Raw genomic sequence first — 27749 nt, 5'->3', positions numbered from 1 at the left:
TTATTTCCAGATTGACTTTTCAGCTTCAACTTTTACCTGTTCAGTTCTGAGATTTGCTGAACTGTTCAAAAACCTTCACCAAAAAATCCTCTCAATATGGTCAGTTAGCCTCACTAATACCTAAGAAATGACATGATGAATAAATGAGCACCTGAGAGAATACCACAAATCCAATATTGCATTCATTTATGCCATCCTCTGCTAAGCCCCTGATTTTTATCAACCTGACGACAAACTCCCAGGAGTCTAGCAATGATACAGTGTCACTAAATGGTTTTCAACGTGGCCCATGACACCTCTTTTTTGCTTGGCACATTTTTGCAGGTCAGCCTGCTCTGTGAGAAGAACAAGCAGTTACTCAAGAAAAAAGTGACAATTTTTTTTCTCAAAACTAGCCAACTGCATCTGAATTTTAATAAGGTCATTTTAATCCTTACCTGAAATCCTTAATAATCTTTTTAATAAGTATATCAACCCAGAATGATTAAATTAACACTGAGCCACCCACCACCTATTAAACTGAACCACTTCAAGTCAGACTACCAGAACGACTGATTTATAAAATATCCCCGGTAATTCTTAAGATACAGTGGCCCAAATCCAGTCTGCTTGCCTCACATGAGGTTTCAATACAGTCCATAGTTCTTGGCTCCCCCAATTTTCTTTTTCTCTCTAGGGAGAAAACGTACAACTAAATACAGCACTTCAGTACTGCTTGGTAACACCCGCTACTTTTACTGTCTGGACCCTGAAAACAGGATGGTTGACAATGCAATTTGTCAAGAACTGTGCTCATGGATCTGTAAATTTCAGAGGGCTTACTGGTGCTGTACAGGTTGTATCAACGTAAGAAAAACAGTTTTCTTGTATCATTCTATTAAAATTCTGCCTTGTTTGAAATACAGGAGTGTTTAGAAATTCCAAAGGTCTTTTCCTACGGGCTTTTATGGTTTTAAAAAACAAAGCAAAAACTTTCTAGTAATTCTAGCTATAAAGATAGGAGCTGTTGGATATGTGATATACCTCCTGTGTTTTACTTAGTAACTGTCTGCAGCCAAGAAGCTCTGAGCCAAATTTCAGCCATGGGCTAAGTGGGCTATGGTTCCACCGAAGACTGCAGAAAGACAGGGCCAAAAGTCAGCCTGTCTGCATCTTTAGAGCACTATCAACAGGATACCCGAAACGTTTACATGCAGAACATGAATTAAAGAAACATAAATTATTGTTTCTGTTTCCTGGAAATGTATTTCCTGTATCACAACCACAAAATCAAAATGCTCAATACATAGAGATAATTGCAGAAATCTCACAGAAGTCACTCCATGATGATAACCACAAACATATTCAATGAAAATAGAAAAATATGTTAGGTAAATAAAATCCAGAGATAACAGAAATTAGGAACATCATCTCTCATATATCTTCTTTTTTCTGGAGCCCAAAGATCTCTTTCCTCTCCAGCTACAGTGAAGAGAAGCCTGCAACTTCCCAATTCACTGCTTTAACCATCAGGCACTACTCTCCATTCCTCCACTGTAACTTTGCCATAATGCACAAAAAAACTTGAAATTTCCCTTGAATTAAAATGGAAAGTTAAGGCACTAATCTGGAAGGTATAAAGGGGGACTATGATCCTTTTCCCCAGCATACTTCCATACTCTGCCCACTGAATGTTAATTTAAATTAAATAAACCATCCCAGATCAAAACCTCTTCAACTCCATAGGAGAATATATACCATTGAATAGAGCACTGACTAACCACTGAATAGAGGTATGCTCACCATGTGGCACAGCAAATCTTGATGGGTGTTTCCCACAATGACCGCGTTATTTTGCACAGGCCTGACAGGGTTAAACTAGAATTGTCTCAAACACTCTACAGGTTGGTGGTGAGGACATTATCCCCAAAGGTGTAGGTTAGATTCCTGAACCTGAATCCAGAGAAGGATGACAAAATCTCCTCCTGTAGCCTCTACTTTTCTTTTTTTCAACTGGGGGGGGGGGGGGGGGGGGGCAGGAAAGCAGCTCGATATGCCCATGTGAAAGGAAAAGCACAGATTCCTACCACTGGGAGACACTGAGTCCAAACATAGAAGGGTCTTTGCCAAAGACCTGGGGAGATTCATTCAGACCAGAGCTTAGGACTTTCCCAGGCCTTCAGCATTTCCTAATGAGCACTTGGAAGGCATATGCACACTGAACAAGCACATTTTGGACCTCTTATTGCAAGGTGCGCTTGCTGCTTCACCGTACCTTCTAAGAAGTCCAACTCTCATTTTCTTACCGTGCCAGATCTGACACTCACAACACCCACCTTGTTAGTCTACAGAGGAATGCTTTTCTGTTGGGAAGCAGAATGAGTGATGTGGCAGCTCACTGAGCCACCCAAATATTTTAAAATACTAGAAGAAATCTGCCTCCAATCATGACACACCTGATTGTCACATTCAGCTGGGTACTTTTACAGAAAATAATTAAACAAGTACAGCCTCTACTGGAAGATGATGAGTCTTTAAAGTATGCTTTCCCAGAGCCAATACACCCTTACTTTGCCTTTAAACACTCCATCACTCCCTGCTTAACTGAAATTATCACTAGAAGCAAAATTCTGTAAGAAGAGCCAGTGTGAGCTGCAGCCAAACCACAAAACTTGCTAACTCATCTTCACGATTACAGCAACAAATGCAACCTCCGCAGAACTGTCATCCCATCCAGAGCTTCAAATGCCATCATAAATGCCACGCAGGCAAAAACCAACAGCCGTGCACCAGAACAAATTCCCTTGGACAGCAAGCTGTCTTCTGCAGTCAACCTGCACAGAAGCTTTGAAGGTTGCTGCTGACATTTCAAACCAGATTAAGGCATTACATTTCCAAAGTTTACAGCAGGTCCTTAACTTCTGCCCATGACATTTCTCTTAAGGTCCCTAGGCCTGACCTGAGTTCTAGCAGGAAAGTGCTGAATAAGAAAGGATTTTGCAGCACCCAAATCTTTTAATTGACCTCATCACCAGTGTTAATATCAATAGTTTGTCCACAAGAATTTTCAGATTATGTGCTTCTATAGAGGCTTATCAACAATTCCCTTCACTAGCAGTCTCCTGAAGATACCCAGCCATGTTTTCTCTCAAATTACCTGAGTGGTTAAGGAAATCAAATTACATCTGGAGAAACTGTTCTTAACTGATACTTAAGCTTCAGCTTATCCGCAACACTTTCAAGAGAAAACCAAATACATTCCCTGCAGTTCGGCTGAATACAGCAGACACAAGCTTAACAGATGAACCAAGAGCTAAACAGCGTTCGTAATGCAAGTTAATGAGGCCTAAACTAGCTTATGCAAACCTCTAACAAATGACTTCTTACTCACTAAGTGCATGTAATGCAGTTGCTATTCCTGTACCTTTAACAGGAGGATTTCATGTGTGTCCGGGAAATACTGAAAATAATGCCGACTTGTCAAATATTGCAACATGAAAAACATGATCCTGAAACAGGAACATTTTCAGAGAACTACATGAACAAGTAAAATGCTGGGTTTCACTCCTGATATCAAGTATCCCGTATACAAAGTATATGGCTGAAATGTCTCCACTTCATGAAATGTCTCCACTTTAAAGTGAAAAAAGTACCTCCTTTAGACTTCAGAATACAGTTATCTAGTCATCAGTCTTCACCTAGGTACATCATAAGAGCACTATAAGATTTCTGCCAGACAACAATCAGATAGCCATTCTCCCTCATTAGATCAGTACTCCACACTTAGGCAGATGCGTCAAGTCAGGCACACAGAGTACCCCGGCAAACCTGCACGGTGCACTGCGTTCTGGAACAATACCTGAGTGATCAAGACATGTTCCTTTCCCTTAAATAGTGCCTTACTCCTTTCTATTTCTAACCTGCTTTGTATTATAAACCTGCTTCATTCAAGTTAAAGCAGAAATTTAATCAGAATCATAAAACAAAATTCTGCTTCTTTTAAAAATGAGACGTTCACATACATCACATACACTCAACTATCATCATTCACAAGCCCTCATTTACATACCATCCGTATGAAAGTTACTGGTTGCTTCATGAACAGATAAAAGTGTGCATGCTCACAAGGAAGATATGTACATATATTTGAAAATTAGATTCCTGTTGCCCTTTCAAACATCCATAAATTACTCATTATTTTCTCTTAAAAGCTGAAATAATGAAAATTGTTCTAGTTAAGTTTGGAAAATTCTAACTCAACTTTGGAGCAGCAGTGAAAACCACTACTGTCAAAATTCTCATAAAACACATGTTTCATGTAGCACATGATCCCAGATAAGAATTAAAACTCTTATAGAGAAAATAAAAACAGTTTGCCACCATACATCATGCATAACATCTAGTTCTTGAGCCAAAATAAACAACACAGGCTAGAGAGTCCATGAATATTCTGAAAGGTAAACATGGAAAATGCTTAAGGCTTTTTTTAAACTCACTTCATTCTGCCTGTAACGTTCTCCTTCTGATATTCTTATCTGTGAAGTCTGGCTGATAATGGAAAAAAATTTCAACACCCACTGGGTTATGCCTTTGCTTGTGGTTTTAGACTGCATTGTACTGTGATTACTTCAGATCTAATACTTATTGTATTGACTTACTGATGCAACAAATATTCTTCTGTATATTTAAAGAAACAAAGGCATCAATCCTTCAGTTTCCCTTCCCCCCCCCCGCTTAGAATTTATATCCACTGGCCTCCAGTCTGATATTACCATTTACTTATTTACCTCTAGGACAAAAATCTGTCACCAGAAAAAGGCTGAAGTGAAGCCAAATCCAGTCCGGCCCATTTATAGTTATCTGAACAATTGCCTGTAAAAATTCGTTAGTTTCTTAACCAAGCAAGAAATGGGCAACCCACCTCGTTAGACTGTAATTCTACATTACAACAACTTATAAAACGTCAGCCATACACAAGAGGCGGCACTAAGAGCAACACCACAGTACTTCATGCACAAGGGAAGAGACAGACAAAAGCCATTAGCATTCATAAAATCCCATAGTTCTCAGGTCAGACAACACTTCCGCTGACTGGCTGCATATGTAAACGGCTAGTCTGAACATAGGTTTGTTATATGTACAGCAAATTGGTATACGAGACTAATTTGCCACTCTGTTCAGCAGCCTTTAGCTAGCATGCATGGCCAATGACAAGAAAGAAAATATCTGCAGAAACAATGTATGATAAAGAAGGACACAAAGCTGGGACAGTAAGCAAAACTGAAAGCCAGATCAAGCACCACACCAGCATATATAAAACAACCTGATTAAGTAAACTGGCCAGATAAGGCAAAATGCCATTACCAGACTGAGACCCAGAGCAACAAAAAATCCACACAGACTCCAGAGACAGCTGTAGAAGCCAGGCCTCTTCCAAAAATACCACAAGAAGAAAAGACTTCTTTCAGTATCAGTAAGTTCAATGATAGCCTACAAGACATGGTCTTGCCTCCTTGGCATTCAGTGAGCTCTAGGTGATCTGCAGACTGACAGACATTTGAGTGGCCTCACCGCAGGCATAGGACATGCCTCGCTTCCGAGGACCACCAGTGGTGGTTGCCACTACAGCTTGCAGAACCAGGTGTCTATTTATTTCATTCTCTTTCTTGATTTTCTAATGGTACACATCAGGTGGAAACAAAACAAAAAGGATGGCCTAGGTGGTGACGCTGGCCATGTTGAACAACCAGCAAATGCTGTGAAAATGGTAAAACTAACCACCACCATTCCCTTACACAGCAGGCTCTACTGATAGTACTGCGGTAGACGCAACTTAAAAACTTTTGACATAGTAATTAAGTGTGAATTTAAAACTTAAAAGAATCTGACAATTTTCATCATACATAAATACACTTCAAATGCAGTTGAAAAAATAATTGTGCAAACATTGTAACAATTGATTGACACTTTTAATATTGCAGCTGGAAAGGATCTTCTGGATAACGAGCATACCTGATTTTAAATCTCATGAAAAGAAATCACAAAGCTGATGGCATCTAAATTTCAACCGGCCTTTAATCAGCAGATTAATGAACACTTCCACCATATAAACAATAAGTAAAGTATCACAGAACTGTGCTAATTTTCACATCAATTATCTACAAGCCAAAGCCTTATGATCAAGAAACCACAGTGGCCTCTTCCAACTTCCCAGCAAGAGATTTATTAACAGCACACAGTAGTGAGACGTCCTATTACCAAGACATTTACCACATACTGTACAGGCCACTTACTATAATATTATGAAGTAATTAATAACACCTGCACACAAAGAAGAAAGCATGTTTGCTTAGTTTCTAAATCAAAAAAATTTAGTGAACCAGAGAGATGGGATGAAACCATTTCATCACCAGAGAAAATTAGAATATGTTTTATTAACAAAATTCAAAGGCCTGCACGCTCAAAAATTTCTCTTCATTTCAAAAGAGCTAAAAAGGTCATGTAGTTCTCAAGAAAAAAAATTCATATATGTCAAATGCTGAATCCTTCTTCTATTCCAGTTCTACCTATTAGTCTCTCAGAAAGATCTGGAAATGAAATAAACCAGCTTCATTGGTGGTTTGGTTTTTTTTTTAATTATGTCTTGTCCTTTTAAGCACAGAAAAACATCTGCAGAGATACTGAAAGCAAGAGCCACTCATTAGATCTTTTAGATATCTTCAAAAACATAGCCCATGCTCACCAAGATGGTCATTTCTCTTCACCTGGAATTCTCTGTTCTGTGCCTAAGAAAATGCTGTGTTGTAATCTTTATTAAAAACCTATGTCCTGCAGTAGTTCATTTTGAAAAATGAAGGGAAAAGACTCACTAAAAGAAAAGAAAAAAAAAGGAAAAAACTCAAGTATGTAAAGTTTAGTCATATTTGGACCCTGTAAACTAAAAGAAATAATTTGCAGGTACGTGCTGACAACCACACAGATCTTCAGCAAAATGCATGTTTCCCATACGCAAATTCCACATAATGTAAATTCCAATCTGACTGTCGTATATACCCACCTTTCCTTCTCCTCTTCCTCCTCTGGCTGGAAGTACCAACTTAGTCAAGATGTGCCCACAGGATGCATGCAAGTATACACACACATGCACCTACCCAGCACCAAGAGGTCAGAGACAAGTCTGTTGTGACTGCAGATGGTCAAGAACTCAGGAGAAATAAATAATGTCTCGTATGTTTAATTCGGGGTATTTAACAACAGAAGTTTTAGAAGGAAAATCCTAGATAACTGGTAGCAACTAGACATGTGAGCTGAGAATGTTACAAAAGACTATGCTGGAGTTCCTGGTTTGTACTAATTGATTTCAGTCAACCAGGAAACCTTTCTACACCCAGCAGATTAATATACCTTCTAGTCCATCCAGCTGGAGCAGACAGTTGAGTCTGTTTAGCTCAGCTTGGTATTATCTCCCAGTTCTGGTAAACCAGATACTGCAGCACACAAGACCAAATGTGCAGCTCACAAGACCCCCTAAACTGGTTGCTTGCTATTTTTCAATCACACCAGACACTAGCATCATTTTTGTCATGACTACACCATCACACTTGGCCCCAGAAGGATGCTGGGCACAAGACCAACAGCATGATACCTGGCCATAAAATGCATTACTGCCATTAAACACCACACAGGATGGGTCTGCAGCAGCCCCCCTCCATGGCTGTTACTGGCAGCTGCTATCAGAGGCCATCACACCCATAAACGCAGTGAAGAAAAGGACACTCAATAGGAAAAGGTCAAGGAGAAAAGGTGTCATTTTTGTGTTCCTCCTGCTATTCACCTTCACTTACAGCTTTCCCAGTCCAAACCAGCCCTCTATGAGGATGCCCTTGCTCCCTTTCCTTCTTGCCTGCCTGCTGCTGCATACTCCAGCTCCCCACTCTGCAAAGGAAACTCTAGACTCTAGCAGGTCTCACATCGTGTCAGAAACACTTGGCCTCTGCCCCTTGTCCACAGAGGAGGAGAAATCTCTTCAACTAGTGAGTGAAACGTTTCACCAGCTGTCCCAGGACCACATACAGGCAGCAAAGTGGTATACAAAAAAAATCTTTATTATTACAAAACTTTTCCACTATCGCCTGATCCATATAAACTAACTGAAAACAACATGCTGCAAAATTCTAGAGACCTAAGCTTTTTATGACTCCTTTGCATAGCCTTTAGAAGTGAACTCAGTAAAGATTCATCTGTGTGAAGAACAGAGCACTATCACTTAGTTTAACAAAGGCACATGGATTTTATATAATTCTAGTGTGTTGTCTATAATCGGTGTCCTGATTTCCTGCACTTGAATAACAGTATTAGCTCTTGCTAATTTGTCCCTATTAGCAGGCAGTTCTGAATTTTCTTCCTATGGTCCTAGCACTAGCATTTGTATTTTTAAAGGAAAATAAAGACTTCATTAACCATAAATACCTGAAAAAAAATTCAAGGAGGTAAAACTTTGTGTCTATTGAGTTTGGAAGCATTACTATTTAATTTAATAAAGGCACATGCATTTTATATAATTTTTGTGTGTTATTTACGATCAGTGTTCTGTTTTCCTGCACTTGAATAATGGTACATTCTTAAAGGAGCAAGGGGAAAAAAATGCTTTATGTGAAGCTCCCAGAATTATTCCATGTGGGGTGAAAGACGACTTAGTGGTTACTATCTCCACTGAAACTTTTTCCTTTAGCAGCACTGTTGTCATCCTGATAGGTATCTTGTTAAAATGCATGTTTGTTTTTCGTGTCTCACAGTAATTTAGCAGTAGTTTTATGTTAAAAGAGTATTACCGCAGTTCGGGACCTTCATATCCAGCAAGGCTGTCCTCTTGTTGTCGTCATCTATGCAATATAAATCCTGAGTTTCTGTGTAAAACTTGGCCTCTTGAAATTTCTTGATCCACATAATTTCACAGGAACATTTGAATGGATTGTCCACCAATATCCTACAGCAAAAAAACCAATTTACTTAGAATGCAGAATGTGTCATGCATATAGAAAAAAATGGTGGGGCAAGGGGACTCCAAGAACTCAGCTGGGTGAAAGTAGAAGGTGAACCCTTTAGTTAAGAAGGATATGGAATGCAAATTTAGTAACCTCAGTACAATGCAAGCTGCAAGTGCATAATGGTTTCCATGTAGAGTATGAAGCTCTCTTTGCACCCAGAATCCAGACTGTCATAGATTGAGAGATCACACAGCAGGCTTGACTACTATCTCTAATTCACTGGTGTAAATCAGGAGGACGTGGAGTACTGGGCTTTCCATCAAGCCCCATTTTATTTCATAAAAGTCAAGCAGAGATCAGAATTCCTCTCTTCTATACTTGAATCTCTGCTCAGCTACCTCAGAAAGAACATGCCAGAAGTGGTTTGCTGCTGTGAGATAGTAAATTCTTTATAAAGCCAAACACTAATAGATTATAGGCAAGCTCTAATTAATCATTAAAAAGGATTTTACCTAACCTTCAAAATTCATCTGCTACAACACTCTAGAAAATCCCACAGTAAAACCCTAGGTAATGTCATGAAGAAACACTAACTGAAAAAATGGCCCTGAAATGGAAATGTATCATCTAGCTATAGAGTGTACTGCATGGAATTCAAACCACAGGTTCACAAACTTAACAAAGTCTAGTTTTAAAATTTAATAAAACTACACAAAAATGTAATGCAATAATGCCCAAGTAAAAAATTATCAGAAACATCCCAGTATCTGTGTAAGAAGTGACCCAGTGTTATTTTTTCTCCAACAGGCATAGATGACGTCCAATACAGCATGTGCAAATGGCTGTTTAAGGCACCTTATCACAAGGAGAACAACTCCTCTCAACAAGATTTCGTAGGTATTTTCGATGTACAGAAACCAAACTCAAGTTGTTTACAGAATCTATGCTCATAAATGCCTGCTGAGGACCTGAAGTGTGCAAGTCTTGAAAACTCAGCTTATCAGAGCTGTAACCTGTTCCTGCAAAGCCATCTGCAGTTCTTTGAGGATTAACAGCTACAGGGATCATTCTTGCAAGCCTCTGAAGGAGCAATTTGTATTCACAGAAGTCATCTGCTGGACTTTAACACCACCACAGCATGAAAAAGAATTGCTTGTGCAAGACAGAGTATGAACATTAGGATCCCTTGGGTCAAAACCTAAAATATGCATTTTCAAAGCAGCAAGATTTACTGCCCATCTTCTGTTTCACTGTGTATCTTCCCTGTAAAAGATAAATTTCCTTGACCAGTGTCTGAGCAGTCCTCTACTGTTTTATTTTCTGTTAAACCCACCATGGGAGTTAAGCACATCATAGGCAGGATGCTGAATAAAGGCATGATGGCCCAGCTGAAACCATGACCTAGTAAAAGCAAATTACATGTCTTTATCTTGTTTGCTGTAATTTTACAGCTGCAGCTATGGCTTGTTCTAAAAGAAGAAGCCTTTCAAAGCATCATCTCCTTCTCTACAATACTTGGTGAATATCTCCTACTTCACCCTAACCTGAACTTTCCATCCGTTTATGTTTCAACTTACAAGAGTGCTAACAACAGGACACTTGTTCGTCAGATTTACAGAAGGCTCCTCAGAGGCTATTTATGGCATCATTCTCCTCTTGGATTCCCCTTCCAATACTCATTTTTTCCTCCTTTACTTACTCTTTCTGATTTTCCACCTATGTATTAGCCACTTCTCAATAGAACTCTTCAACTGATACTGATTTTATCACTGTTTTTCTCCCTTCAGGCTCTGCTTTCCCCCCCACTTTCTTTCCCTCGCTTTCCCCACATCTGTTTATCTCGCTTCATCGCAATCTCTGAATAACTTCTTCTGTCCCTAAACCCCAACTCTTTCCGAAGCCCACAACAATCTACCTCAATTTTGTATCCCCCCCAGCCTCTCTCAACTTCTCCCCCATCACACATTGCCTCCATACCTCAAATACTATTCATTTTAACCTTCACACCACCCACTCTTTCCATGTCTGGCTCACACCCAGTACCCCTCCTCCTCTTCTACTACCGTGACACTGAATGGTCATTATTTACCTGTGCTTTTAACAACACAAATATATTCACTCCTTATTCCCACCAGCCCGTTGTTTTGCCTCTAAGTGCTATTTCCCTGCCTCATTAAACTTCATTTCCATAATTCCTCTCAGATTTGTAACATTTGATTCTCCTGCTCTCGCTCTCTGTCCCAAATCCTTTTTTACTTCTGCCCAGGAGCAAACAAACTTCTTCAGAAAGATCAGCAACGCTGACATTGTTCTCCTTCAAAACCTTTGTAAGCACTCACTCCACCCACAGCCTAAAAGAAGCTGTCCACCTGAGATGGAGAGATTCAAGAGTGGCTTGACTTGTGCTTTGGAATAAACCTGTTACTGGCAACAAACTCCAAGAAACTGCGAGCAGAGTATGCCTTCGAAAATGCAGTAATTTCCTTTTTTGCATATTTTGTAAGCTAGAGCATACCCACTCTTACCTTTCTACAACCCAGGGAGAGGGGCAAAGATGACCCCATTTCTCCATTAACTGCTTAGAAAAATTAGGAGGAGGCCAAGCCTCACACTGTGCACAGGTCTGAGTCCTGTATCTACTTTTTTGAGGTCATGAGAAATACAACCTATACCCAGGTCCACACTAACAATGGCTTTTTGGCAGGGAGTAGATACAGCGACTGAAGAAACAGGGATTTCAGAACGAACAGGCCTATGCAGGGCATACAGCAATGGGAGTGCTCTGCAACTAGCTAGCCTCTCCATCAGGGCACTTGGCGACCGCCAAGTTATGAAAGAAAATTCCAGTAAGCAATGTTCCCTGGGCTGTAATGGAAGTGATTATACCAACTTATCAGCAAAACATACCTAAGGGGCATAACCTCTTTTTGTGCCACTGGGATTTGCTCATTTCGTTTCTCGCCTGCTGAAGATCACCAGAAGAGGTTGAGGATTGTAAGGCTGCTGTTGCAATTCTTGGACTGGCATTTTGGACAACTACTGATTCTGCTCTGAGCTCTGGGAGAGCAATCTCCCTCTCCTCTACAGCCTCAGCCCTCCCAGAGATCCTGCAGGCTCTCTACAGCCCCACACATTAGCACAGAATGCACAAGATCACCAACATTTTAGAATGTATACCAATACAGAAATTCTACTTGATGGAATAGAGGATAAAAATGTGATGTTGAAACAATCAACAAATGTATGTTTACCAGTGCTTCATTACAGAATGATCATAAAGAGCACAATGCAACTCAAAGATTTAAGAAAATTAAACTATACTTCAATAGCCAACCATAAGCATGGCAGTTGTGGGGCCAATATAAGAATATGAGAGAGAGGCTTCTTCTGAAGATCTGCAGAAGGCTGTGTCTTCACTAGCTCAAATATTTAATGCAAACACCAGAAGTTTTGTGTGAAGTAATCTCACAGTCGAATATTTTAAAGCTGAAGGGAAGAGGCTATTTTCTCCCCTATATTGTTTTAAAAGATACACTTGACCTTCTGGAAGCCCTGGTACGAAAATATCTCTGTATTTAAGCATCCAACAATGCTGCTTTCTGTGGATCAGAATTTCATTCCTTATCACTGATGGAGGTCTACCTTCAACAGAACAAATATCTAAGTTGTCTTCTTCCAGTTCCAGCCAAAAATAAACTTTATTTTAAGAAATGACAACTTACAAATCAGACAGACCCAGATGGCGAAAAGGCTTCTTGGACAAACTCGAGAGCTTGTTTCTGGATAAATTGCTATGGGAAAAGAGAAAGATTGCATTAATTAGAATTGCTTCTTCTTACACTGAAAACACAGTTTGTGTCTCTCTCAAAAAAAATAATAATTAAGAACTCAAACCAGGTCTAAAAAGCCTTTATTCCTTTGACTTCAGTTGCAAAGAAATGATGCTCAGTCTCATTTTATGGATTGATCAGTTTCACGGATTTAAATCCAGCCTGCATCTAAAGTCAAATACATTCAAAATCAAACTTAGCAGAGGTCAATATTTTCACTTTTAGCACTTTTGTTTATTGCAGAAAAGCAGCAGATTTAATTGTGTTTCAAAAGTATTTTGTAAAGTCCAGGTGTTAATTACATGCTCAATTTATTCATAAGTGAAATGGGTGTTTCCCTTTCTTTGATGCTGCACCAAACTCTGTACTCACATAAGCCCTCCTCACATGCTAGCACACATCCACATCAGAGCCCTTTAGTTATTCTTTACAAATTGCATGTACAATATGCACCCACATGGAAGATCAAAAGGAAAACTGTAAAATGCCTATATTGGGCTTTTTTTATGTCAATTAAGCATTTATGGTTTCCAGTGGTAATTAAGTGAAAGGTCCTCTCCCATTATGCAGAGCAAAGAAATATTCATCTGAATCAGAAATACTCCTCCCTTCCCAGGCTTACAAAATTGCTTTCTCCACCCCAAAGCAAAATAACACTGTTTTTCTACAGTCTTATCAGTCCACCCATTAAAGATAGTAAGAGTAGTAAGCTGTATAACTGCCAGCAAATCAGTGTTATCAGCCAAAATAACATGAGTTTTATGTGGTATTATAAAGGTGCCATAGGGGCTCCATAGTTAAAGTTGCATTGCATTTCAAACCAGGGATTAAACCTCTTTTTATTTCCCCAACTAAGGAACACAGTGTTTCCTTCTCAAACTTTCAGTCCTTGACCTCTGAGTATAATATAATTTTCAGAGAAATTACAAGTTTGATCTTCTACAACCATTTAGAAGAGAATCTTTAAGAGATTTTATTTACTATATTTCCTCGTTGGTTTCTTCTGACAAACAACAGCCTGAAGATTACAAATTGGCTAGTCCTAATATGTGACAACAAAACAAATGAGATACTATTTCATTAGTCAGCTCATGAACCAGACTGCCCTAAGGCAAATGCTGGTGGAAACATCTCATGGACCCTGATCAGATACATCAAAATTAAAGTACAATTTGTTCATAGGACAGAAGTTGTGTTTAAGTAAAAACTGCCACTATGACTTTTTTCCCTAATATGTATAAGCCATATGTTGGGAGGATGAAAGAAAGAAGTTGAATCTTCAAATGGACTTGGGCTTTTGTCTCCAGCACCAAGGCAACGTGAAGCCCATCAATTCCCATCCCTCCACAGGCAACTCATCACCTGCCACGTAGGAGAACCCCTCCAGTTCTGACACTGTCGAGCAGCAAGTGCGGATGCCCCCATGGGATTACCAAACAAGGCATGCACCTGCTTCCCTTGCCTGTACAGCAAATAAATCCTACCTTTCCCAAAAGACAACCAGATATACAGTAGGATTTACCTGCAGACAGGTGCCCGTGCCATTCACTACTCTAGTGGAAGGCAACATACTCCAGGTTGTGTGATGACCAGGTAGGTTTGACTCCTGGTTTCAACACAGCAGAGGATCCTACTCTTCTATATCAGGAGGACTCCCTAACAATCAGACAGGTTCCTCGGGGAAATCTCTGTCCAGCTGAAGCCACTTCCTTTTGTGTGATCTTCGCCAGCACCCTAATGGGAGAGCCAGGCTCAAACTCTGATTCCAGAGCAAGGCAAATAAAAGGGCATTTGAAACCCTCTACCACCACCACCTTCTAAATACTGAAGTATCACAATACAAATCTGAAAATGGGCAACAAATATCTTATTTAACAGCCCCTGCCATCCTCTGAGAAACTATTTCTTTCTTTTTCTTTTAAGAAAATAACACCTTAAACATAAAATTTTCAAGAATATCTTAAAAACATAAAAACTGACTCTGGGAGAGAGTTTGCTGTTAGTAACCCAGAATGGACATAACAGCCCACCTAGCTGATGGGCAGGACTGAAGTCCCATCTTTCCTAACAATTTCTCCCTGGATGCTTAAATGTTTCCTTGCTCAACTTACTCATGGTCATCTAATTCATCCTATCTCTTCATGAGGTGCTGAGCTGCCTGCTTCTGAGCTACGCACTCTATCAGACTGTGAGAATTAGGTGCTGCCATAGCTGTATCTTCTTGTCATTTAACCTCAGGCCAGCCATTGCTCTTGGAGGATTATTGCAAACCTTCAGGCAGAAGAATAGCCATTACTTCTTTAGATTAACGAGCCAGACTTACTGCCCAAATGTCATCAGGTATGCTACTTCCTGAACACTTTGTGCAGGTATCAGTGGCTCCATGTGGGTCAGTGAAAAAATGGGACTGATAATTTAAGTAAAACTATCAAAAGAATAAAAAAGTCATTATTTTGTTTTTAACAACTCCAGTTTTGAAAAACCAAAAGCACCTTCATAGCTTTAATTGTCTTTTCAGATTTTTACCAGTTGTGCTTTATATGCAGCAGGAAAAGGAAGTAAGAACAGTAAGAAAAGTAATAAAAAATTCCTGTGCCTGTATTCTTGATCATGGGTTGAAACATTTAGTGCTTCTAAGACTGTAGCCTTTCCTCTGATGTAGTTTAGTGCTTTAGGGTTTTTCAAGTTGACAAGTAATTCAATAGAAATTTTTCAGACCACCGATATAGCTTTATCACCTTAAATGATACTTTGACAGTAAATTTAATATTATATATATTTTTCATAAACTGAGCACTTTATATTGATTATAGAGATGCCTGCTGCGGTCTCTTTAATTCCTGTTAAGTGAAAAAATCACTACCAGGCTTATTATAGAGTAGCTAAGGACAACACTTCCACTTCCAAGGAAAGAGAATATATATTAGGTCCTCAATTCAGAAAAGTGTTTGAAGTTTTTGTTTTCTTTATGGGTTAGTAACAGACTTGTTTCAAAATAAAATGCAAGACTTCTCAAAGACCTGTACTCAGAGGTTACTCTTGCAAAGTCAAAGAATTTCAGCTCTTAATAGTTTTCACTGTCCCAACCACAACAGGGGCTGTACTTCATTCCCAGGGCAGTCAACAGGAATTTTATTGCTGATGACAAGAAGCAGTGACTCACTGGGGCTTCCAGAAACATTTTAGTGTGTATCAAGACTTCCCAGAGAAAACAATGCATTTTTTTGCAAGGATAATAAATCAGCCTCAGCAAAAAATGTCTCCATACTTACTGCTTTGTCACATGCATACAGAGCAGGTCATGCCACTTAATAATTTCCATCTTATCTGGGCTTATCCTGTGTCCGATAATATTACTAAATCCCCACCAAAAGAAAACAGTATGAGACTGGATAAGCATCTTGTTCATAATGTAAGTATTCTGGATCAGGATTCCATGTACATCAACAGAACAGATGTCAGTCAGCCTAATTTGTTTCTAACAAGCAGCTTCATGAACTACAGATCCAGTAAAGCCTGCTTGCCAACAGATATGTGTTCCATGTTTGACTGTGTGCTCCAGCTGAGGCTCTTCCTGTGGCTGAAGTGTTTTTAAGCCATCTTGCATGGATTCTGTAGTGCCTAGCAAGTCACATATGAACAATGATACTTTTCCCTTAAGTGGGAACTCTAATAGGGTCTCCCTGTTCTGTCCAGTGATCAGTTTTCAGAAAACCTGTTTACCTGTGTAAGTTTTGGTTAGAAGCAACCACTGGGGACAGAGATAGTTTGTGACTGCATAAATCCCACTTCCCTAAGTAAACTGGCAAAAAAGCCTATCAAGAAGATCTTGCCAATTGTCCCAGTTACCTTTTGTAGTGTCTACTTGCCCGTACAGCTGGCAGGCCTTCCAAGCACCTATTTACCTTGCTCCAGATTAAATGCATTATTTCTCACTCTGTACTCATGGTTATGGAGAGAACTGATTGCTCTCCTCATCATAATTGCCCTTCTTTTAAAGATAAGAAGATGCATATTCCTTTTCAGTCTTCTCTTTATTGCACTGAACATACTCAGCCTCTGAGTCTCCTTAAATTATATGCTTAAAAGCACCTTATAGGTCTGTTGCTCTTCTCTGTAATATCTTTCAAGATGGGTATATTCAGTGTCTTAATCTATATACAGTATTCCAATAAATGCCTTCCCAGTAGCTAAGGTAATGGGGAAAAGATGTGAAAGTCTACCACAAAATTCCTTTTGATCCCAGACTGAATTTGCTTTGCTCTGCTACATTACGCTGAGATCCTGTCCCAGCACAGCCACTCAATCTCTCTCTGCAAATGTACCTCTCAGCCAGTAAGTTCTTATTGCTCATTTCCACAGCCAGTGCATATGTACTTGGCTTGCAATTTCATCTTCCTACAACCATAATTCACTGAGCAATTGTTACACAGGTAAACACATGAATTCACTGTAGAAGATACTTCCCTTATATCACCAGCTAATTATAGTGAAAGCTATTTACTTTATTAATGACTATATGAAGTAATGTGTAAACCTCATAGGCTGACAAAATCTGGTTCACACTCCTCCAGTGACTGTTCCACATTAAGGACAGCAGTTACTGTTTAGGCAGATGCAGACATTCACATCCACTTCCTTACATGAATTAATTGCCATTCTTTGGAAAACACAGGTGCAGAAAGTGATTCCATTTCATTAGCAAAGCAATCAGCCCTGTGCTCAGCTCAGCAGCTCCATATTACATGGAAGTATCTAACAAGCCTGAGGCTTGGCCTTATGTCTTCCCTATCTCATTAGGACTTCAACAAAAGCAAGGGGTTAAGTGCTAAATACATCTAACAAAGACGGATGGACTGAAACACACACTTGAACACTTGGCGAAAACTGTGAGGAACTGATCCCCTCACATGATCTCAATGTTTTGCAGGACTAGATCCACAGTTTCCCACATAAGTAGCAAATAATCCACGTCTGTCCCACCAAAAGGCACTACAGTTCTTCAGGGCCATGTACTTACACTAAAAAGAAACAAAGTCTTTCATTTTAGCTCATAATTTTTCTCTGTACTTTTATAAAGAGCTTTGGTCAGTTCAGCCTTTGCTAAATCTAAAGAGTAAGTAACCTAGAAAAACACTGTCAAAAAGCCGCACAGGCACCAACTCTGCTTCCTGAAGTTCACGACCACAAATTGCATTTGGGTGAGAAAGTAATCTCATTCTTATATTCTGCTTTGGGTGCTTTAGTTCAGATCTTGAGAGAGCCTCCAAAGTGAATCTTCTGATCATCCCCACTTACAGGACTTAAGTTCGCAGTCGTGCCACAGTCTCTGAGCATGCACACTGGTCAGAATTCATTAGATGTGCTCCATGTGCTGCGCTGCAGCTGCTAACACATGTTCAGCCCATTGAATCAAACTAGAGCTAGTCAAACCCATGTCATCATAACCTCCACACCAACTCACTCAGCTAAGAGGGGCACTCTTTGTGCTACACTACTTACCACAAAAGGCACAGCCAGAGTCCATTGCTAAAGACAGGATTAGGAACTGGACCGTCTTTTTACCATTCCACGTTATGCTCTTATTATCTGCCAGCCTCTTACCATATATGTCCTATATTCTGCCAGTTCCTTGACATAAATACCTTATTTAGGGTCAATTAATGACAGAAGACCATTACAAGTCTGTCTTGTTAAACATTTTTCATGTTCGTATGACATTTTATATGTAGAAAATGGTAAAAGAGAGAAATAAATCAACAATTAAATAAATTAATATGAGTTGGGCAGTTTTGACTTAAAAGGCAAATGCTATCCTTACTCACATGTATTGTAGGTTGACATTTTTCACAAAAGCTTGACGGGACACAAATCTTAAGCCTGAATCCACCACGGTCCTATGAAATACATAAAATTGTTAGAATATTTCATTTAAGATATAATGGAAAGCATTATGACAATAATGGTCCTAATAAGAGTATGGATGAAATCTCAACAAAGCTTAACTACAAGATATACAACTGTCCTTTGTAACACACAAAGTTAGGCCTACACTCTGAAGTGTCTATATGCTTCTATGAAAGAAATAAAGAAAAAACAGCTTTATAAAATATGCATCTCATATACTCACAGATTTTTAAGTCCAACATAAAATCCAACTTCATTATCATTGATGCTTTCTAATTTTCGCTGGTTTGCAATGTAACTGTTGAAAAAGCAAGACAGAAAAAAGTATGAAAGGGGATCATTCCACGGCTTGGACTGTTGAAACATCAAGCACTGATGTCTGAAAGTCAGCAGTGATTGCTGACCTGTTGCAATTAACACTAAGATCTAGTTAGAGCATCTGCAGAGTGAAAAGTGCTCCTTAAAATCTTCCCCATCATTTAAAGAGTACTTTGTGGGACAGGGCTGGAGGAGAAGGAGTCGAGTTTCACACAGGGGACATGAAGCCTTGTTCATCAAGGAAGCAAGTCACCCTAAAGGCACAGTAAATAGAGCTGCGTTACAATGTCACCGTTTTCCAGGACACACTTCCCTGCCTCATGGATTTCACAACAGCAAAAGGGTGAACTTAAATGGTGGCAGTAGAGTTACCCCCACTTACCTTGAGGGGGGATCGGACTGCCCTAGTCTTTTCTCTCAAGTTGTTAACTTAATCACTTGTTCAGCCGATTTTCTCCCTGCCACAAAGTAGTTTCAGTTCTATTTGTGAGGTGCGGCAACAGGGAAACTGAGGAAAGGGAGGCTGTACTTCATGATGTGACTGACATACACAAGTGGAAATTAAGAGAAGAGGAACTGTCATAGTAAACCAAAGCACTAAGCCCACTCACATACCATGAATATCTACCTGAACCCCAAAAGGATGAAGGAATGCAAGCCAGTCCTTTGAATTATCATCCTGTGAGACCTCTGAATAACCAGTGACATCCCACAGACTGGAAATTAGTATGTTTTACAGATAATGCATAGGATGATATATAATCTGTTACCTCTTCTGCAGCAAGGAAAATGTTTCACAGTGCAGTCTAGGAACAAGAAATCAGTGGAAACTGCAATTCAACTGACACTATGGGCAGAAAAGTAAACCAGGTGTAAGACATGCCTTGCTAAAGAGTCCATGCATTTCAAAAGGTAATGCCAGTCCCAGGAAAACTTAAACAGAGTTTGACCTGTATTTTCATGAGCACCCAGAACTAAACAAAGCTGCCAGTTTTCCTAAAAAGAAGGAGACCTTCTTTGCTAGAATAAAACTCATCTTCATTTTAAGCACTTTTTTTTTCTAAAAGGAATTCTGGTTAATTGGAAAGCTACTGCTTTCCCAAAGGCAGCCACCTACCTCAACTGGTGTGTTAGAGACATTTACTGTGTGCCCACGTCCCAAAAGAAACTTGACAATCCCAGAAGTTGAGCTGGGCTCTCCTCCAAAGCTGCAAAGTTGACTTGGGCTATGCTCTTGCCAAGTAACGAGAAAAGCAAAAAGTTCCCCCTAATGGGATTCACTGTCCCTTGGGAAAAAGAAGGGCAGTAAAAAGACAATGCATGACGCTAGACAAAACACAATACTACAGCATCATATGACGCTGACTGCTCTGCAGGATTTCTTAGAACAAGATTAACACAATGTACCCATTATAAGATAATAGGTGTACCCAATATAAGAATTAGAATTGTGTTTCCCTCCTTGGATTATTTAAGGCAACCTGATTTACTCTCTTGGCATTTATTAATCTATTTTTGGGGGGTTGGTTGGTAAATTTACATACTTTGCCAAGTAAAAGCAATGAACTAGTTTATAAAAGACTATCAATTCTTCCACCTGAGAGTGGAACTCTCAGTGGAACCTGAGAGTCCTGCAAGTGAATGCTCATACTTCCTCTGAACCTGCCCTGAAGAAGAACTCATGATTTAATTAACCATACCCTTCTCTGTCACTTGGACCTCATCATACTAAAATAAAGTAATGCAAGAAGTATTGAAGATATCTTCCTCATCGTGTCCTCAGTGTTCAAAACCAATGAGAACCCTGTCAAGACCAGGTGGAGACAGGGAAAACACAAAAGAGCAGGAATCAAGGAAAATGGGTGGAGCAAAACAGAGGGAGAAGAGACTCAGAAGAGTAAAAGAAACTAAGCAACCAGTTGTACTAGCTGAAGATTAAGCCACCAAAAAAACCTCTGACAAACACTGCCAGACCGGAGATCCATCACTTAAATGCACTTATCACCCTTCCAAATCTGACACTGCAATTTTAATCATAAAAACATTTAACCAGAACCTCCCTCTACAGAAAGCTCCAGAACTAGACATAACTTACAGTGTCGGACAGAAATATATTAGTGTATTACATCCTGTGGTAAGCCTCAGCCAGTGTAAAACAGCTCAGCTCTGCTAAAGTCAATGAAGCTACCACAATTTACATCAGACGGAGACCTGAGCATGAGCACACAATCTATATAAAATCATCAATTTTGGTCCATTAGGGAACAAACCAAAAGGATGGTGTTTGGGAAGAAGAAGCAGCATGAATTTATGATCTTTTCTTTCCTTCTCTTATTGTATCCCTTAAAAGAAAAGCGAGGGGGAGCACATATTACTCTGAGCTCGTACTAGTCTCTTTATAGTGAATGATTTATGATTCCAGTTGCTAACTGAAAAAGCCAAAAGAAACCACTGATTTTCCATAACCATACTTCAGGTAGGGATCCAGAAGAAATTCTGGCTGAGTGCGACTAACCCAAAACCATAACTGCTCTGCAATACATTTGTAAAAACCCTCTCAGTACAGAACATGGCAGTAAAGCAAATTTCACGCAGTTGGAGATCCTTGAAGAAAGAGTGGACAGATGTAATTTACCATAAGCAGGTCACATCCTCTTATGCTTCCTTACTTGCTTAACAAGTCTGTTTTAAGTTAAGCCTTTGCAGCTACTTCACAGCAGTGAGAAAGAAGGGAGTACAGTGACTGTAGCTGTACACTGTATGGGTAAGTTGTCCTTCTGTTGAATTTAGAGGGAGGTTTGAAATAAAACTTCTCCCTAACTGAAGTCTATTTTTACCTTCTTCACAACTACTCTACCTTGATGTTACTTATCATCAAACATTAATACTCTAAAAGCTCTGACCTGCAGTGGGTGACGCTGAGAAATGTAATTTGCCTGCCTGCCCCTAAGAATATCCACCCTGGTCTTTAACTGAACATTTTTATTCTAGCACAGAAGAAAAACATCCTGACTCACGGCTAGCTGAGGTCACGTGAGGAGCTTGGAAGCATACCACAGCAAAGCGTAGCACCGCCAAAACCTGGCTGGATAGTACCCAGTCAGATCACACGTATCAGCTCGCGAATACTGATTGCTGCCTCTAAACCAAACCCTCAGCTGCCTACAATACTATTCCCTTGATTATACTATAGCATTCTGCCTCTCCTTCAATGAGTCATCAGTAAACAGTATTTGTTTTCAGACCTTTAATTTCATCTCCCCTTTGTAAACTACTGATTAATTCTAATAAAGGCTTTCAGAATCACACACCTACTGACTGCACATTGCAACCTACAATAACACGTTCATCACAGCGCACTTCAGCAGCTATTGAATAATGTCACACACTCATACTTCACCACTTCTGCAACATTCTGGAAAGGATATTTTAAAATCCTATCATAAAAGAGTTAACTCCTCCAAATAAGTTTTCCTTTAAGAGGGTGGTCTTCATTTCTGCTCATTACACATGTGAGACTATGGATACAGCCTGCATAACCTCAGTGAAGCAACCTCCAAACTGCAACAGCATGAAGAGAAAGCAGGTTCTGCTCTGTAAAGAGGTCTAGATTATTTTGTGCCTCGATAGCTCAAAAAGGATTTCACTCTAATCTTCAAATCTTTTCCTTAACCTGAAAAAAACTGGTCAGCAAAAGTATGCCTTCTTAACTTATTTGATTTCACTCCATTAATGTATGTTAAGGTATACTACTCCATTCAGAGCTATAAAGACATGCTGGAAAACTAGCGCATACTAGTCTTAACATAGATGCAAGCAAATAACACTGTAATTCAGCTCCAGAAGTGTTTCTGTTGCCAGAAAACTCCCTTTATGGGAAACATATTTTCTTAACACTCAAAAAAATAAATCAATTATATGTTTAGCTCTGATTCATACAGCTGGGGAAAAAAAAAGTTTTTAAAATTAATAAACATTCCCTGGAGAAATGCCTCTGAACTTCGGGAAAACTTAATACTTCAAGTTATTTTTTCACAAAATCTTTAGGGGAAAAAGGCAGCACACTTCAGACATGGACCTGAAAGTAGATTAATTACTATTTAATGACAGGTCATATACGTCCCTAGTCTATACTACTGTGGGAGCTGTATGGTAACATCAAAAATTAAACACTGCAAAGCTCCCTTGTGCTGTACTTTCTTACAAACTCAAATGTCAGACTAAGTTCATCAAAAGGTATACTAAAACTTCGGGACATTTTCAGCACACCTGGGCTGGTTTATGGTTATGCAACAAAATCATGCAAAATTTGTAAGCTTGACACAATACTTGATGCAACTTGGCAGATTCAAATGGGTTTCATTTGCAGCCCCTCTGAAACCAAATTTAAAATAATGCTCAAGGGGTGTGAACTCACATAGTTTGAAAATGAAGCATAGAGCTACACAATGTTGCGTATCAGGAATGCCAGGTTTCAGACAGATGTAGGGACCAATGATATAATTGCTGCTCAACCAAGAAATCTTTCTGCATAGGACCAAGCTCCCCCTAGGAAGGAAAATCTAACAGCAAGCAATGAGCATGATACAGACACCTACAAGCGAAAAGTTCTCTACAGATACGCAAACATATTCCAGTTACTTTATTCTATTTTGCTGTCTCCATCTGGTACCATCAGTGTCAGATTTCATGCGGCCAATCTCAAGAAACAGAACTTCTATTGCTAAAAGAGCATGCCATAACTCAGGAAAGAGGCAGCGTCTCGAGGCAGTCTGCTGTGGACCCACCTAGCATTCAGCAGTTTTACAAACAGGTGCTCGACTCCTTGGCTGTCTGGTGTCTCCTGACAAATTCTGAGCAAGTGCTGCGGTGGTATTTTTTTTAAAAACTGTGAATCACTCTGTATTTCACAAAGAGTGAAAAACTGATTGCCACTATCACAGGCTCCTTAAGTCATCCTTTAGGGTTTTTTTCCTCCCATTTAGAGTATTTAACCATGAGTCACTGAAGACTACAGGAGGTAGCTCTCCACGTGCCAGTACAGCAGCTCTGGAGCTGACATAATTAACTCTGGGATCTGTCTTCACAGCCATGGGCACGCCCATTTTTTGAGCAAACCCTTTACTACACATATCCCACAATTAGATATGGTGCTCTTCAGGGCGATCTGGAACTCAGCATCGCACAGCCAAGGTCACAGACCGCAGTTACCTTCAAGAATTCCCTGTTCTTGATGTGTGGCTGCATCAACTGCCAGGAGACGGAGGAGCTCAGACATTCTGTCCCATGCCAATATAGTGTGATTATCCAGTTAGTAGTATCCAACTAGTAATACAGAGTTGCCATTGGGAATTGTTTCTCCAAAGCCACCATCCTGAACAACTAGTGCCAACCCACCAGCTTAAAGCAGGAGAAAGCAGGAATTCAGTGAAGATCCCAATCTTGTTTTGGCACTACAGGAATGGATCCATCCTCTTTCTTATGACTACAGCTCCCTGGGAAATGGAAAGCCCAGGGTTTGCCAGCCAACCTTCGTTCCCTCTTTACAGTACGCAAACATGAAGGCAAAAGCAAAAATAAATGAATATGTCTGCAATGCAGAGTTTAAGGAAACTGTTACTATGTTTAGAGGCAGGGAAAATGAAACGTAATGCACCCTTGGGCTTACTTACGTTTCTGGTTTGGCTTCAAGGTGTTTGTTCTGTTCTCTTCTAATAGACTACCAAATCAAGCATACTCTCAAGACACTTCATGCAGCTTTACAGATTTAAGATTCATGGCCTTGATGAGCTCCACCTTCAGAATTACTACCTCCAAAATGCATGCAAAGCTTATTTAACTATTTTCTCCATTCGGAGACCTGTCCTCCCCCTTGAGCTTCTTGAAATTCATACATTTGATATTTCACCAAGACATCAATTTTTGACATTTCTCCAGAGGACAACTGACAGCTACGGTCTAGCTTTTCCTTAGCAAAGATGTTTTGGAAATGTTTATATTCCTTGATATAGTCAGAAAAAGTATCAACTGGCCAGACAATAACCTATTTATTCAAAAAGATATGTCTTAATCGCTGACCTTATACTTACCTACAAAACACATTTCATCCCTTGTGTATTAAATAATCTCTGCAAACTGTTAGGAAGAGGCTTAAACTCTTGTACTGTCCCTTTACAACATATACACTAATAATCACACATTAAATAACATAAAAAAGGAGAGTAGTGAATGCGGCTTTTCATTCGTTCTCGACAGAAAGCAGACATAAGACAATTCTTTCTATTATTATTATTATTTGGCTTGCAAGGAAGAAAGGGCATCTCAAAGGAATGAATAAATCCAAACATGTGACATTTCTTTCTCCTACAGAACCACCTAGTACAGTGACTCTTCAAAGACGAGTACACAACCACGCTCTTTTTCAGCACTTGCATACACCACCTCTGTAGCTGCCACTGGCCTCGATGCAAATGAAAATGGCAAAACATTGGTTCCATAACAGCACAGTAAGATTGCTCCTAACCATCCTCTACATGCATCTCTTTAGGTCCCTCAGTGAATCAAAACATTAAAGCATCTTGGTTATGTCAAAACCTTTGAATTCTCTTCTTTCCAGGCACCCATGCTCAGGCAGTGACTTTGTGGAAGGGATGTCTTAAGTCAGTTGTATGTCCTTCAGAGCTAGAAAAGCACTCGCTGACATAAATCAGGATGCTACACAGTATTTCAAATATTTTTCTTATCTCCAGGTTTTGACATGCTCAATATTCCCTGACTCTTTGATTCAACATAAGAAATTCCCTCTGAAATTCCCTCTGAGGTCAGTCTTCCCCCCACATATATTATTTCCACTGCTTGACATAAATACTTGGCCTTACTCAGTTTAAAATTACTGGCTCTTGGAATGTCAAATACTCTGTTCAATCTGCTCTGATACTCACTGGATCATCATGACATATGTCCATACCTGCTACACAGTTCACTATCTCATTCACTGGATGCAATGCACCCCATGCCAAATACAGATCAAAAGGTAGTACTTCCAAACGATGGAGTGAAACTGAAAAACTTGAAGTCATCTATCCAGGAAAATCCATCTATATCCTGTTAGTGCATTAAATCTGCTGAATAATTTGACTCCTGACATCTCAAATAATATTCCCTTTTCCATAAGCCAGCAAAAATTTTCTTTCTTCTGTTTTTATTTAAGTCTTGAGAGTCTACATATGGTCATAATCTCTACCCTTTTTCTCTGCAATTACTACACAGAGAACCCAATTGCTAGATGTTTTTCCATACTTCAAATGATACCAGCTGCTGCCATGGTTCACAATTGATTTCCTACCCTCTTCCCCAAGTCCTGTGAAATATCTTGTGCCCTGACCACGGATCTGTGTCTTCTTCAAGCTGTGTCTTGTCTTTTAATGGAAGACATACATGAATACATCTTCACATTAAGTTACCAAAGCATTCCAAAAGGATTATGGGTTGTCTTTTTGACTTTCCATTATATTGACTCTCTTGACATTTACCTCACTCTTCTAGGCCCAGAACAGGTTGTCACCTTCTGTATATCAACATCAATCTTACTATTTATATTTAACCAATGCATTTTTCAGAGACCATTTCGATAGCATTAAAATTGCTTGTTTGCTAAAGCCTTTCAGAGGCACTCTTCACTCTTCCACATTTATGTGCTCTTCACAGTTCCCTATTTCACTTTCTTATATCACATTTACTTCCATTCTGTTCTCTGTCCTGTACAGTCCATTTCTGCTCATTATAGTTGGCCAATCTCATGAATTTATTGCTTCTTCCATTTGCATTCCTAAAAAAAAAGCACTTTCTCTTCACTAGAGGAATCCTGTTCTTCACTTAATATAAGTAGTTTCTTACTTGCACTGCATATATTAACATAATCATGTGTTTGTTATACTTTCTGCACATTTGTCAGTATCCAGACTATTTCAAATACTCATGCTGACTGCCACATTGCTGCCACTGTTTCCGTAACTTCCCATGTTCCTGTACTTGGCCAGTTTGGTTTTGGGGAAATTCTCTCTTGCCATACCTGCTGACAAGCGTCCGGTGCCTGTCTTCCAGTTCTCTCTCTGTATTCATTGTTTGTTCTGCTGCCTGACATAAACGTATTGTCTCTCCTAGAGCAAGATCAACTTTACTTAAAAACCCACTCCTGGGTGTCTTTATTGTTATACTTTAGGAAAATATACTCTTTTGTAAGCATTAATTTTCCATTTTAATATCATTTCAGGTCTTAGATCATCTTCTCTACCATTTTCCCTTCAAACTAAATTCTCACCATGTATGTACTTTTTCACAAGGTGGCATCTTTTGCTACAGTAGTCTTCAAACTTCTTCACTATTTCTTCAAAGCTGCTTCTCCTTGCCCACCACTATTTTCACAGCATTCTTCACTTACCTTTACAGCTTTTGTCCCTGCCACTGGCTATGAGTAACGTCATATTTTTCTCATCTGCCACCCTGTTTCTCCTTATGGTTCTTATGACCACACCGCACCACTGCACACACCTTTCAGCACTCCTCCAGCCTACACATCTTTGCAGCATTCCCCCCACACCAGGATTTGTGAGGTAAAGGTGAAGTATTCACCTGCAATTATACAAGATCGGGCAGACATTTTGATGATACTTCCAACTGTTAGGACTCTCACGTCCCAGGCCTTTCATTTCAGATACCAACTGTGAAA

At 39.6% G+C, this 27749-nt stretch overlaps 1 protein-coding gene across 6 annotated transcripts in view; it reads right to left on the bottom strand.

Annotated features, from left to right (window-relative positions):
* NTRK2 (neurotrophic receptor tyrosine kinase 2) overlaps positions 1-27749 on the bottom strand; it is a 204588-nt gene that overhangs the window by 167919 nt on the left and 8920 nt on the right. For all 6 annotated transcript variants that reach the window (XM_064438186.1, XM_064438181.1, XM_064438182.1 and 3 more), the window contains exons 2-5: positions 18927-19001; positions 18622-18693; positions 12689-12757; positions 8811-8965 (exon numbers count right to left, since the gene is read on the bottom strand). In XM_064438186.1, coding sequence (XP_064294256.1) covers positions 8811-8965; positions 12689-12757; positions 18622-18693; positions 18927-19001 — 371 coding nt within the window. The remainder of the gene's footprint in view (positions 1-8810; positions 8966-12688; positions 12758-18621; positions 18694-18926; positions 19002-27749) is intronic.

This window comes from Phalacrocorax carbo, chromosome Z (assembly GCF_963921805.1).
Source record: "Phalacrocorax carbo chromosome Z, bPhaCar2.1, whole genome shotgun sequence".
NCBI classification, from domain to species: Eukaryota; Metazoa; Chordata; class Aves; order Suliformes; family Phalacrocoracidae; genus Phalacrocorax; species Phalacrocorax carbo.
Note: the sequence above shows the minus strand (reverse complement) of the source record. Positions and strands in the feature narration are given on the sequence as shown.